The following is a 13,794-nucleotide window of genomic DNA, read 5'->3' on the forward strand; positions in this document are numbered from 1 at the left end:
TAAACCAGGACAGGTGGGCACAATCTTGGGAGGGACTATGGCCAGGACAGTTGACCCAGGCTGACCAAGGAAACATTCCATACCATATGACATCAGGTCAGCAATATAAACTGGGGGAGAGGAGCAGGAAGGGGGGGGGGGGGGGGGGGCAAGACTCATTTTTGGCCTTCCAAAAGTGCAACTGTTACGTGTACCGAAGCCCTGATTCTCGGGAGGTGGCCGGGCATCGCTGCTGATGGGAAGTAGAGAGTAACAGCTTATTTTACTTTTGCTTCGCTTCCCACGTGCGTGACTTTGCTTTCTACTTATTAAACTGCTTTTATCTCAACTCACGAGACTTCCATCTTATTTTCTCCCCTCCCTGCTTGCTGAGGAGGGAGTTGATAGAGTGGCATGATGGGCACCCAGCATCCAGCAAGGGTCAAACCACCACACTAAGGCAGTCTAAACACCTGTGAAAGTCAAGATAACATTTGTTTCAACAAGGAGCTACTGCTGAACCAACTGTAAGGGAAAGGGACCTGAAGGAAACTCCTTGTTGCTTCCTCTGTCTTATAACTTACTACACAGAATAGAGCTCCTGTTGCTAATAACCCTGATTCTGAGCAAAGGCTCTCAGTACCAACCAGGGGTAGCCAGGTGTCTGTCAATTCCCCTTTGTGGGGACTGATATTTAGGTTGAAGTCCAAAGGCTCCTTCCTCCTTTTTAAATAAATATTTCAGCTATTATTTTACAATGTAGGCCAACAGCCTACTGCAGTGACACCTTAGAGTGTCAAGCTGTAGCAGAGGCAAAAAGCTCAAACTGGCTTTGCCAGCTAGGAAAAGCCTATGCAAACTGCAGCTGAGCATGCAATTTTCCAACTTGTTCAAGACTTAATAGATTCACCTCTGTAAAGCATATGGTAAAAGATATAGCAGAAAGGTAAAGGAAAAAAAACAGACTGCCCATCATGGTTTAAGCCCAGCTGGCAATGAAGCACCACACAGCTGCTCTCTCACCCCCATACATATCCCAACCCTCCATAGGATGGCCCCAGAGAGATGAGAGGAGAAAAGATAACCAAGGGCTTTGTAGATGGAGACAAGGGCAGGGAGGGCTCACTGCCAATTATGGTTTCAGGCTAAACAGGCTCAACTACTCAAGAAAGAAAACAAGATCAGGTTAATCCACTACCAACTAGAAAGAAAGCAGACAAAGTAAAATAAAGACAGAGCAGGATGATGAGAAAAATACAACCAGCACTTTGAGATCTCCTTCCTCCACCCCTCCCTTCTTCCCAGGCTCAGCTACCTGCATCCAGACTGCCTCAAAGCACTGTTCTGCTCCACCTACAGCTATGTTTAAAACTTGCATTTTCTCGTGGTAGAGAGATGGGTGGAACAGACTTGTTTCTCTCCTCTACAAAATTTACATGAAACACATTTTGCATTTAAAGATCATTTCATTTATCACTCCAGAAAGTCTAGTGTCAGAAAGCAGGCTCCAATTTAGTCAGGATATGCACATTATTCCAGATTAGGAAGATGCTCAGGAGCAAGAGCTGTCAGCCCTCACATATTTAAGCCTACAAATTAGCATTTTTATGTTTAATAAATGTTCACATTTTTTTCTCCTCACTCCCATCATAGAATGGAACCTGTCTCCTATAAGCCAAGATGTATACTTCAATGCTTTCCTACTACCTTCTGCAAGCATTGAATAAAATTCCTGCAACACTGTTAAATAATTCCTAATTTTAAAATTATTTTAACAAAAATTGGAATAAAAATAACCTTTTAAAATTTTTAATCTTGCTATTTAACTGCTTCATGTCTTCGTCACTCATTTCTAGCAAGTTAAACTTCTGTTTGTCATAGGGCAGCTCAGTACTTGAGCTAATCATACTATGAGATCAATTACAATGTTACTTACTGCTTTCCACAATTTTTGTGGGCATTAAAGATTTAGATGGGAAAAACTTGAACTCATCTGACAATGTAAATTTGAGAAGACTATGACAACAGTGGGGCAATTGAACTACTTAACTAATGACCGGACCTAGGCTCGTAAAGGTCTTGAAATCAAGAATCTTTAGCATCATTTTTTAGTATTAATCTGAATATGTATACAGCCAGAAACACATGCAAAAGTAAACTGAGATCCCTGACATAAGACACACACTTGTAAACATTTCTTTGATTTCCTCTGGGAGACGTAATAATACTTCATGCAGGCCACATCTCTACTATAGACTTAATTCAGAGTTAGTACAGAAAAAAAAAAAGTAACTCAGGAATATGAAACAATTAGCAAAACTAGTCCTCACCTGATCACGTCACCCAGACGCACTCTCAGGTTGTTGCGAACAACCCTATTCATGCGAATCTTCTCATCTGAGCAGGTATCATCTGACAGAACAATGCAGACTGCTTCTCTCCTCTTCTTTCCTTTTAGCAGAACAGTGTCACCTCTGAATAACTGCAATTCATCCATTTTTGCCTGTAATCAATAATAGCATTAAAATAAGTTTTTGAGAAAGCAAGAATTCAAACATTTGAAGAAGAGTTCCATCTTGGAAGTGATATACTAGATCTACAAAGACAGAGGCTCCCACTTCACCAGTCAAGAGCTAATCCTGAAGCCAGACTAAGGGCACAAGCTCTACTGAATCCTAAAAGTTGAAAACCAAAATAGATTTTATGAGTGTTAGAAAACAAGACAACCCACCTCCCTCACTTGTAACTGCTGTAGCTTCTGACAACTGCTTAGATTCATGTTGCAAAGTTGCATTTCAAGTTAATAGACAGCAACAGCTTGCATGTTACCAGATTAAATGCTTTGTTTTTATAAATGACACACCTGGGACAGTGACACAACACTGTTGTCTTCATTGATGGCTTCATCAACAATTAACCGATTGGGCCTGTTCTTCTGCTTCAGAATAGCAGTTGATAAGTCATCCACTTTAGAACTAGCAAAGAAAACAGAAGTTAATCAGTCCAAGTGATATTGCTTCTCCTTTTCCAGCTACTCCCCTATTTTGTTCTCCATTTTCCACAGGTTTCTTTGTTGTCTTGTCTTTTACAAACTATACTTGTAAGACAAAGGAGACCATTATTCCTAGATACCACTTTCAGGAATTCAAAGCAGAATGTTTTCTGTCACTAAATGTAACCACTTTACTAGCCTCAAATGGAAATATATATAAAGCTATCTATGAAAAAAAGTGACCACTAAGATGTTGTTGACTGCAAGATGTTTTGCATAAAAGAATTAGTCAGATTAATCTGAAATTACATGTAATCAGTGCCACTGAAAGAAAAGTTCAAATGTATTTGGTGTCAAATCCCAGATAAACAGGAGAATTAAAGGTTAATGCTGGAGCACCCCAGACAGCAAGAGTTTTAAGACTCTAGCCTGTTTAGGTCTATTAGTTAAACCTAGCAAGCCAGTAGAAATATTAATTAATTATCCCCTGGTCAGGGCAGTGGATGACCAAATTCTTAGGGTGGTTCTGACAGTCAGGCACATCCCACACTGGTGAGGAGGTGCAGAGGCTTTCTTGAAGTTTTGCAACCAAGAAGATATTCTCTCCACTGTTGGTATATCCATATCTGGGTGATACACCATTGCCAAGATATTAGAATACGTAGCTGGGGCACTCTGAATCACTTTTCTCAACATGACCCGTGTACACTGGACATCGTCTGGATCTGTGGAGGCCTCAGCATTATCTAAATCACCATAGATGACTTCCAGTACAGCTAATTCCCTTAGGTATTGGATGCCTTCATCTGTTCTAGTCCATTTTCCTTGGGCATTTACAAGATCTTCCTTGAATGGGTATCTTGCCCTTACACTTGAGAGGAGCCGTTTCCAGAGACTGCAAATTGAGGTCTTCTTTCCAATGCCTCTATCAATTCCCTGGTCCCCAGCAAGAGATCCCAGCTGTTGGGCTTGTCTACCTTCCAATTGCTGACTGTCAGCCCCGTTATCCCAACATCGGAGCAGCCAGGCACCGATCTGCTCACCTGGCTGGCGACTATAATCTTTTAGCATATCTCTAAGTTCTGTTGAGGTGAGGGACCGAGTAGTTTCCATTTCCTTTTTGATTTCTTTCACTCCTTCCCTAATCTCCTTATTGAATGACCAGCTTCTTCTTCTAACCTTTCCTCTTCTTCCTCTTCTGCCCTTACTAATCAATGATATGGACTTGTTGACATCCTTATCCACTGTTTCTTTTTCACTACTGGGGCAACCACTATGGTTGTTGTTTGATTGCCTGACTCAACCATGGTGATCTCAGATATAGTTTGAATTTCCACCTCAGCCATAGTTCTCTGAGAGGACTGGAGTCCACACATCCTGCCACCAAGGGACTGGCTGCTTCAGGGGGCATTTTCACATCTTTCCATCCCAAATTTGTCCTCTCTGATACCCAGATGAGTCCAGATTCCACAAAATATGTAATATACCAGCCATGTTAATTAGTAATATTAAAACTCTCATATAAGGGTGACTAAGGACCTGGGAAGTCTGTATAACAAAACTGTCTACATCCGTCTGAGCTGAGGGGAAAGAGGTGCGTTGCCCCACGACCTCCACAAGATAGCTCCCACAGCATAGTAAATCCATCAGTAACAGAATGAGACTCACTATTATTATTTGGGCCATCATGTTCCCAGGCCCTTTCATCCTTTTCAGAAAATCATACAGCCAACTTAGCAAAGCTATTAGTATTAGAGCGCAGCACAGAGTCAGTGTTATTAGCAGCATGTTCCCAAACATTACAAAGTGAAAGATAAGCTGTATTACACCAAGGCTCCATGACCAGCACAGGAACTTTAGCTTACTCATTAGCTTACTCTAATTACAATGCATTTAATGTATAACTGCTATTATCTCGTCCCACGTTGGGTGCCAAAAGGCTGTGGTAGTTTGACCCTGGCTGAATGCCAGGTGCCCACCACACCACTCTATCACCCACCTCCTCAGCAAGCCAGGGAAGGGGAGAAAATAAGATGAGAGTCTCCTGGGTTGAGATAAAAGCAGTTTAATAAAGAAACAGCAAAGCAAGAGCAGATAAAGCTGTTACTCTCTACTTCCCATCAGCAGCGATGTCTGACCACCTCCCGAGAAGCAGGGCTTCGGTACGCGTAGCGGTTGCTTTTGGAAGGCTAAAAATGAATCTTGCCTCCCCTTCCTGCTCCTCTCCCCTAGCTTATATTCCTGAGCTGACATCATATGGTATGGAATATCTCCTTGGTCAGCCTGGGTCAGCTGTTCTGGCTGTGGTCCCTCCCAAGATTGTGCCCACCCACAGCTATTGGTGAAGTTCGGGGAAGGAATGCTGGAGGGACAGCCCTGATGCTGTGTGAGCAGTAGTCATAATATTGATACCAACAGTAAGCACAGCACTGCACCGAGCTGCTGTGGAAAATCACTACCATCCCAAATCCACTACAATCTAATACAACTAATAATTAACTGTAGGAATGCATTGGGTCTGGGGCGGTGCTTATTTTCCACAGCAGCCCTTGTAGTGCTGTGCCTTCTGTTGGTAGCTAAAAACGTGTATTGATAGCATATCAATGTTTTCACTACTGCTCACACAGCATCAGGGCTGTCCCTCCAGCATTCCTTCCTCCACCTTCACCAGTAGCTGTGGGTGAGCAGGATCCTGGGAGGGGCCACAGCCAGGACAGCTGATCCAGGCTGACCAAGGAGACACTCCATACCATATGACATCAGCTCAGTAATATAAACTCGGGGAGAGGAGCATGAAGAGGGAGGTGTGATTCATTTTGGCCTTTCAAAAGCAACTGTTACGCATATCAAAGCCCTGCTTCTCGGGAAGTGGCTGGACTTCGCTGCTGATGAGAAGCAGAGTAACATCTTTATTTGCTTTGCTTCTCACGTGTGGTTTTGCTGTTTCCTTATTAAACTGTTTTTATCTCAACTCACGAGACTCTCTTCTCATTTTCTCCCCTCCCTGGCTTGCTGAAGAGGGGGATGATAGAGCAACATGGTGGGCACCTGGCATCCAGCTAGGGTCAAACCACCACAAGGAAATAAATGTGAACTTGAACTAATCGATTTCCAAGGAGCAATTAGAACTTGTACATTAGCCAGTCAGAATAGCAGCAGACGATTGTAACTTCCCTTAGTGGGCATCTCACTGCTCTCTCAAAGTAGTCCAGATAAGCCAGTGACCAAGGTCAGAACAGAAAATGTTGCAGTTTGGATTGTTTCTCACCAAAAAGAAACAATTAAGTCTTCCTTTGTCCTAAGCTAGTGGCAAGCACCAGCAAAGAGTAGGAAGCTGTATGGAAAACAATGCCGGCCATATATATATTTTGGCTCCATTTTGCTGTTTTAAGGACAAAATAACTAGAAGAAATCAAACCTTCAGTGGAAGTGGCAGAGAAAGCAGATACACAGCCCAAATGCGGACTGTGGCAACAGTGCATCACTTGGCATGCTCACTCCATTTTTTAAAGTACAGAGAGAGATGACATAGCTAGAGTGTGATGTTATCCAAGGTTCCCTCACCCCTCAAGATAGAGGGTTTTCCAAGGCAGACTATGTAGTATTGGCTCCTTTCTCTGACATGTAAAAAGAGGAACACCATCAAGCAAGCCTATGAAGGCAGACAGCTTGTTTCCAAAAGGGTTTCAAGCTTTGTGTAAGCCCTAGTAGCATAGAAAACATTAAAAATGAGAGGCAACATTATTTTAAGTGAACAAAAGGAGTTGTAAAACATGTCTCTCCAGGACTGCCAGCACTGGGAAAGTCACCTTTTTCCTCTCTTCGTTAAAGAGTGCAAGAGGTAAGAAATTAACATCCATCCCTTTCAATGACCATGTGAGATGTTACAGATCCACTCTCTGAACCCAAAAAGACACAAGAAAGGCTGCTAGATGCATCCAGGAACTCATTCGTGAATTCCATCTTCAATCTAAAACGTGGTCTTGGTAAAGTCCTAAAGGGTCTGGGATTTCCAGAAAAACTCAGTGCTGTGAGAAAACTGAAACCAATACATTGTCAGGCCAGACAGGATCTTGAGGTTAAAACAGTTGATAAAAACAACCTACTTGTAAGGACCTTGCTTCAGCATGTTCCTGGATACTGGAAACTAAAATCTACCTGATAAATTAAAACTTGAGCTAAGGTACACCAGAAAGAAACAACTTAGCCTGTCCAGAGCGTGAATGTAAATCACTCCCCTCAGCACACAAGATGTGGATCCCAAGGCCTTTTGATAAGAAACCACTGCCAAATTTTGGCTACATAAATTGTCACTGAAACTGAGCAACTGTCCCTCATGATGCAGAGATTACTATGAAGCCTAAAAAAAAGGTCTGGGACAGAAGATAAAAATAAATGGAAGAGGAACAGAACAGCAAGCAGAAACTTTTGGACCAAAGTTTTCAATAAACAAAAGCTGTATAAGTCTGGAAAAAAAAATCAAATACCTTCTGATACAAAGCAGTGCTAAACAGCACAGCAAGTAGTTCACTTAATTCTGATGAATGCAGGGAAAAAGTTTTAGTACTGAAGAGCTGAATCTGCAGTTTCCTAAGTAAAGAAGCGAGAGCTGGACTAACACTGACAGATTACTACACTTAAAGCAATTGAAAAACTTTGAGCAATTAAAAATGGAACAAAGGTCTCTAAAAACAGCATGCAGACATCTAAATGCATGAGGTCAACTTCAGTTATCTGACATGACAGTTCTGCAGACAAAGAAATTACATGACAGTTGCACAGGAGAGTGATGTTATTTCTCCTACAGACAATGGTAAGGACTTTGACAAACAAGCACTACCCATCTTCCAGTAACAATTTAGAATATTATAATCACCATTTGCCTTTGCTGCATCTCTCCTGGGCATTCCTCATGCTGTAACTGAGATGACAGAGCATCTGTGGATCTCAATCACACTCAGTCAATCCCCAACATTTACGCATCAGGAAAGGAGAGCCTGAACTGAAGGAGGAAAGCCTAAGGCACAGGTTGGTGTTATCTTCTGCTAATTTTCCTATGTCTGCTGGTAAAATTCAGTGAAGGTCTGTGGGAAACCAAGATGCAGGACTCAATACAGTGTGAGAAAGAAGTGGACTGGCACGTGAACACAGCGTGCACATGTAGCTGATTGGAGGAGCCTCCACCTGAACAGGAGATGCAAGAAGCAAACAAGTTATCAGCACAGCTGCTCTGAAGGCCACTGAACAAAACCAATCCTGATTAAAAGGAACTAAGGGGGGTATAAATAAAGGGGATGCTTGTACAATAAAGGATTCCGATTCTGCTTCTGCTTGCACCATAACTGGGGTCCACGTCTTCACTTGCTGCAAATGGTATCCAACGTTGGGCTCCCCTTATATTAAGGGTCCCTGTAGGGCAATCCTTACATTAAGGATCCCAGGTGAAGAATTCACTAGAGGATTCCAGAAGTGCGCTCCTGCAGCATAGCCCAACCAAACCACAGAAGGATCAGGATCACACATCACGCATGCTCACATCTTTCTGCAGGACAGAAGGTGAGCCGTGGGGAACCTTCAGTCACCTGGGAACAACAAATAAATCTAGATGTTTTACATCACATCTTGGATAGCCAGCAGCAAACTGGGACTATGCTGTCTTTAGTAACTTTTCTTGATTGGGTTCAAAAGAATGTGCCAGACTTCCCTCCTAGGGGTACTTTGACAGGGGAATGTGGACTAAAATAGGTGAAAAGCTCTGGAATGTGGCCACTGGGACTGATAAAAAAGCTGGCAACATCTACCCGTGTGGCCCCAGGTGTCCAAAGCCTTAGAGCAAATGCTTAAAGAGTCAAAAGATAAGTGGCCACGGTTTTCCGCAGTGGGTAGCTCGGATTCCAAGGAGGAGAATCTTTTTCCTTTTGACCCTGGCTCTATTGATTCTGAGCAAGGACAGGATTTATTTCCCCCGATGACGAGTCTAAAGAGGTTAACCGGTTGGGGGACATGGAGTTTGCTCCGTCCGAGAGGCGCGGCGGGAAGGAGCCCAGGACGGTTTTGTGCAGCGGCGGCGGGTGCTGAGGCAGAAGCAGCTCTCCCGGTCCCGCCGGCCGGGAAGGGTCCCCACAAGATGCCGGGTCCCGGAGGAAAGGGGGCGGTGGCCGGGAGAAGCCCGGAAAACCCCACCTCCCCCCAGCCCGCGGGGCGGTTGCGCAGAACGGCCCGGCGGCTCCCCGAAGCCGAAGGCGACGCGAGCCCGCGGTGGAGTCGAGAGAAGCCCGGCAGCCCCGGAGCTTCCCCGCCGCCTGCTAAAAAATGGCCATAGACTGCGAGACGGTGGGGACCGGGACCGGTGGGCGCACCAGTGACACTTTCACAACTAGAGATGTACTCTATATTGATCCAGAAAGGAAGATTATGTTTCCACGCTTTAAAAGCATCAGATCTTGATGTCATTTGTATACCTAGTAATAAAAGGGACCTGGACTGGATGATTGCAGAATCAGCGACTGCTCTTGGAGATTTTACTGTACATCTACTGTACAATTTGTACAGTACAAATACTGTACTTTACATTTACTGTACAATCTCTGTACATTTACCTAAACATGTATTGTTAAGTTCTCTCAATGATTTTCCTCTAGGAGCTAAAGTTCTGTTGTCTCATGTACCTCTTACCTAAGGTATCATTGTATTTACTGATGGGTCTGGGAAAACACATCGTGCAACGGTGCTCTGGAGGACAGAAACACATGAGTGGAAGCAGGACATTCAGATAATCAAAGGCTCACCTCAAGTGGTTGAGCTTGCTGCCGTAGCTCGAGCATTTCAGTTATTTCCAACAATTAACCTTAATATTGTCTCTGATTCTCTTTAGGTTACAGGTATAGTGAAGCAGATGGAAGATTCTTTTTTTGAAGGAAGTCAATAATCCTGAACTGTTTATTCAGCTTAAAAGATTGTGGTATTATGTTTCAAGGCATTCACACTCATATTTTATCACTTGTGTGATCACACACATCTTTGCCTGGACCTTTGATCGTATTGCAGATCATGCTACAGTAGCTTTGGCTACCCCTCAGTTATTTCAACAAGCTAAACTTTTGACTAAAACAAGAGGGGGAATATGAGAGATATGCCTTCTGAATGATTATGCAAAGCCACATTTGTGTTAAATGTTTTAAATCACGATCATGCAGATATGACACGTGAATTGTCATTTTGGGGTTTCTCCTATGTTCCAGACACAGCCTTTGGTCCATGTCCAAGACACGGCTACGGGACAACAGGAATGACCCTTGCATTTAATAACTTGGGGATGGGGATATGCTTGTGTTTCCACAGGATCAGGACCAACGTGGGTTCCTTCACAATATGTTCGGCCACATCTGACATGATAAAATAACGCTAAACAGAGCAATACCAGAGGAGTTAACATGAATGGGATTTTTGTCTTTACAGGAACACTGTTATGGGTAACAACAAAAGGATGGGCAGTCACACAGCCCCGACAGAATGTCTGGGTCACTTTAGCAAATGTCACAGGAAAAGACACACTCTTAGTACAGCTACACCTACTAACATTTTTTCTAGTACTGGGACTGCTCAAGCTTTAGCAACACTTATGCTGGCTTGCAAAATTTAGCAATAGTACTTCACTAGCACTAACTAGGTTGTTATCTGATGTATATTTAGACATGCTACTTTGCAGAATAGAGTGACCATAGATTTTTTTATTGCTAGCACAAGGATACAGTTGTGAGGATTTTGAAGGCATATGTTGTATGAATTTAAGTGATCACTCAGGGTCAATACATAAGAGTATTCAAGATTTGAAGTATCTCACCAAACAACTTAAAGTTAATAATTAGAATCCCTTTTTGGGGCTGAGCTGGTGGTCAGGACTGGGTGCTTAGTTAAAGCAAATATTAATGATGGGAAATGTGTTCTTGTTAGCACTGTGTGCATTTGCTTGTTGCTTGCCTTGTATTGCAGGATTTGGCTGGGATTAAATCACAACACCTAGGTAACTTTTGAAGCTTTTCAATGAGTTTCCCCTGTCAGAGAGCCTAGTGCAAGTCTTCTAGATGATCCTCTGTACTCACTTCTTTTGTCAGCTCCCTCACACATTTTCCTCCTGCTCCTTTCTTCCACTAACTCAGAGAGATAAACTGAACTCAAAATATGGCTTTAGAGATATTTTGTAAATAAAAGTAAATTCAAAGCCTGCATCAAGATCCTGCCCCTAAACAGAGGCCAGAATTGAGGACATAATGGCACAGTTAAGGGCCAAACTTGCATATCAAGGGCAAGACATCAATAAAATCAAAGCAGATATGTACTAGCCCTAAAGACCAACAATAATGAGTTCTCAGTTTCCATCCTTTGCCCCCTTCTCTCTCTCAGTAAAGCAGCCAAACAGCCCCCTTTGACACAGGGAAGAAGTGGGAAGGGATGTTTTACAACTTACATAACTTCATCAATTTCTGTGTCAGAACTCCCCTTGTTCAGCATGTGATAAAACACACAGATGCTATACATTGTGATGGATGGTTCGAAGAGTGAGAAAACCCTAATCTCGGTAACTACTAATACTTCTGAAAATTACTATGACTCTCCAAAGTTCCACATTAACTAGAGAACTAAGTTGTTCCTGCAAATCTGTGCAAAATATACAATGAAAAGTCACCAACTCAAAATGATTCCAGCTTGAGAAACAAAAGTGAAAATAGTCGTGTCTTATGTAAATCGGTGTGCCTTTCTATCAATATCCTCATGAACTCACTTCCTAGTTAAAACCTGTGAGTGGTTTCTTCCTGGCCTGAACATCCATGTTACAGACTGAACTACTTTCCCCAAGTAAAAAAAAAAAAAAAAAAAATTAAAAGTCCATTGAAGCAATTAAGTGAAATATTTTATGATTACAGCCACTGATAGGCTTTATTGACCCAAAAATTGCAACTAAAAAGTAATTGTTTTCCAGTTGCAGAATAACTTTAGTTTATTACTATGTAGTGAGAACAATTTTGCAAAAGTAGAAATTTATTGTTAAAGACACTGCCTCAGACTCAAACTATGCTTTTGAGGCCACCACTTCTATCACAAGCTCTACCATGGATACTAAGTTCTTGGCATACCTCGCTGGAACTGACTTAGTAGGACCAAGTAGGTCTAAACTGAAGAAGTTACCAAAGAAAATGAGAAGATAAAGCACTGAAACCAGCAAGTCACTTAAAATATTCTTTGATTTGGGAAATTACCTTTAGGTTCTAATTTTACTCTGCTCAAGGGGCAATGAAGTGGCTTGGGCACGTAGGCTGGGAGCTGAGAGACCAGTATTACTCAACTCATTTTTGAGGAGCACAAAAGATTACCCTCAACCTTGAGCTAAAAACAGAGCAAAGCAAGATACTAGAGACAAAACCATCCGATTGCCTCAGTTGACACAGAGGCCAGCCCAACACAACATAACCACACTTTCTAATGTTAAGCCACTTCTAGTCCCGAGGGCCGCTGCGGGCAGGAGAGCAGGATAGTACCTCTCTCCCCTCGCCGCCTCACTAGCCGTTCTGCCGCTTTCCCCGGCCCTCTGGGGCCTGGAAGACAAAGCCCTCCCCGTCTGAGGCCTAGCCTAGCAAGGCGGGGGCACGGCCAGGGCCCAGCCGAAGGCTCGGCCTGGCTTTGCCTCACTCCCTCCCATGACTCGACACTTCGCGGAAAGGCATGGCCCAGGCGAGAGGGAGAGGGGCGGCAACGGCCCCCCCTGCGGGCGCGCGCCTAGCCGGGCGCGCGCGAAGAGCAGCCTATCCCCCTTCAGGCCCCACCCCCACCTCCTCAGAGCCTGTATGACACAGTGGGATCAGAACACGGGTCGGGCCCAGCTCGGCCAGCGTCGCGACACGAGAGGAAACGAGGTAAATAAAGGTAGGCCGAGCCGGGCCCAGGCCGAAGCCTGCCGGCGAGTGGCTCACACTTACTCGGATCCTGAAGCCATGGCGCTGGAGGAAAAGGGACGAGAGGATGCGGCTGGTGGCAGCTCCTCAGGGCGGGCGACGGTGGATCTCGAATAGGTTCACAACAATAGCAGCAGGTCAAAACACTTCACGCTGAACCTCAGAGCTGACTCATCAAAAGGGGAAACTGCCTCGCCCTGCCTCACCTGCCTAACAACAGCGTGCGCTGACCAATCGGAAATTCTGCCCGGCCATCACCTCAGCCAATCAGGAAGGTGTAAGTGAGGGGACGGGGAAAAAAAAGAATGAGCGCTCTCCCTCCTTCGCCCCTCCTCTTTCTTTTCCTTATCATCACGAGCCAAGCGCAACACTCGTCAACCAATTGCAGTGCCGCTTCTGCCTTGCCTGCTCTACAGGGTAACACGGGTCGGGCAGCCAATAGCAAAAATCCACCAATGAGAAAATCCAGGAGAAAAGTCTCACGCGACAGCCATCTGGGCTAGCTTCGCCCCGCGATTGGCTTGAGGAAAGGAAACGCGTGGAGAGGATTGCAGCCAATCAGGAGGAGCGAGAGGTGGGTGCTCGGTGAGCAGCCGGAGTACGCTGAGTGTGGTCGGGCAGCAGGGTGGATGTGGTTTCGTTGGGGGCGGTTCTGGATCGGATGCCCTCAAGAGACTTCCTTTCTTCCTGGGTGAAAGAGAGTGGGCGAGGTCTTGGCTTTCTCTCTCCATTCAAAGGTACCTGTGAGGCTCCTTTTCCTCTTAGGTTTGGGTTTTTTTTGGCGATTTTCTTCTCCGTGATTTTTTTTTTTGGGGGGGAGGGGGGTGGTTTTTTTTGTGGTTTTTTTTTTTTTTGTAGGGCTGGACTGCCCCA

At 44.2% G+C, this 13,794-nt stretch overlaps 1 protein-coding gene across 2 annotated transcripts in view; it reads right to left on the minus strand.

Annotated features, from left to right (window-relative positions):
* Nucleotides 1-13,213, minus strand: part of LOC133628456 (transitional endoplasmic reticulum ATPase) — a 34,892-nt gene extending 21,679 nt beyond the window's left edge. Inside the window, exons 1-3 of one of the 2 annotated variants that reach the window (XM_062016625.1) lie at nt 12,946-13,213; nt 2,843-2,954; nt 2,310-2,482 (exon numbers count right to left, since the gene is read on the minus strand). In XM_062016625.1, the coding sequence (XP_061872609.1) occupies nt 2,310-2,482; nt 2,843-2,954; nt 12,946-12,962 (302 nt within the window). In that variant the 5' untranslated portion in view covers nt 12,963-13,213. Of the gene's footprint in view, nt 1-2,309; nt 2,483-2,842; nt 2,955-7,847; nt 7,917-12,945 lie in introns of those variants that run through there. The other variant, XM_062016624.1, reaches the window with a different exon arrangement.
* Between the last annotated feature and the right edge of the window lie 581 nt (nt 13,214-13,794).

This window comes from Colius striatus, chromosome W (genome assembly GCF_028858725.1).
Source record: "Colius striatus isolate bColStr4 chromosome W, bColStr4.1.hap1, whole genome shotgun sequence".
NCBI lineage: Eukaryota > Metazoa > Chordata > Aves > Coliiformes > Coliidae > Colius > Colius striatus.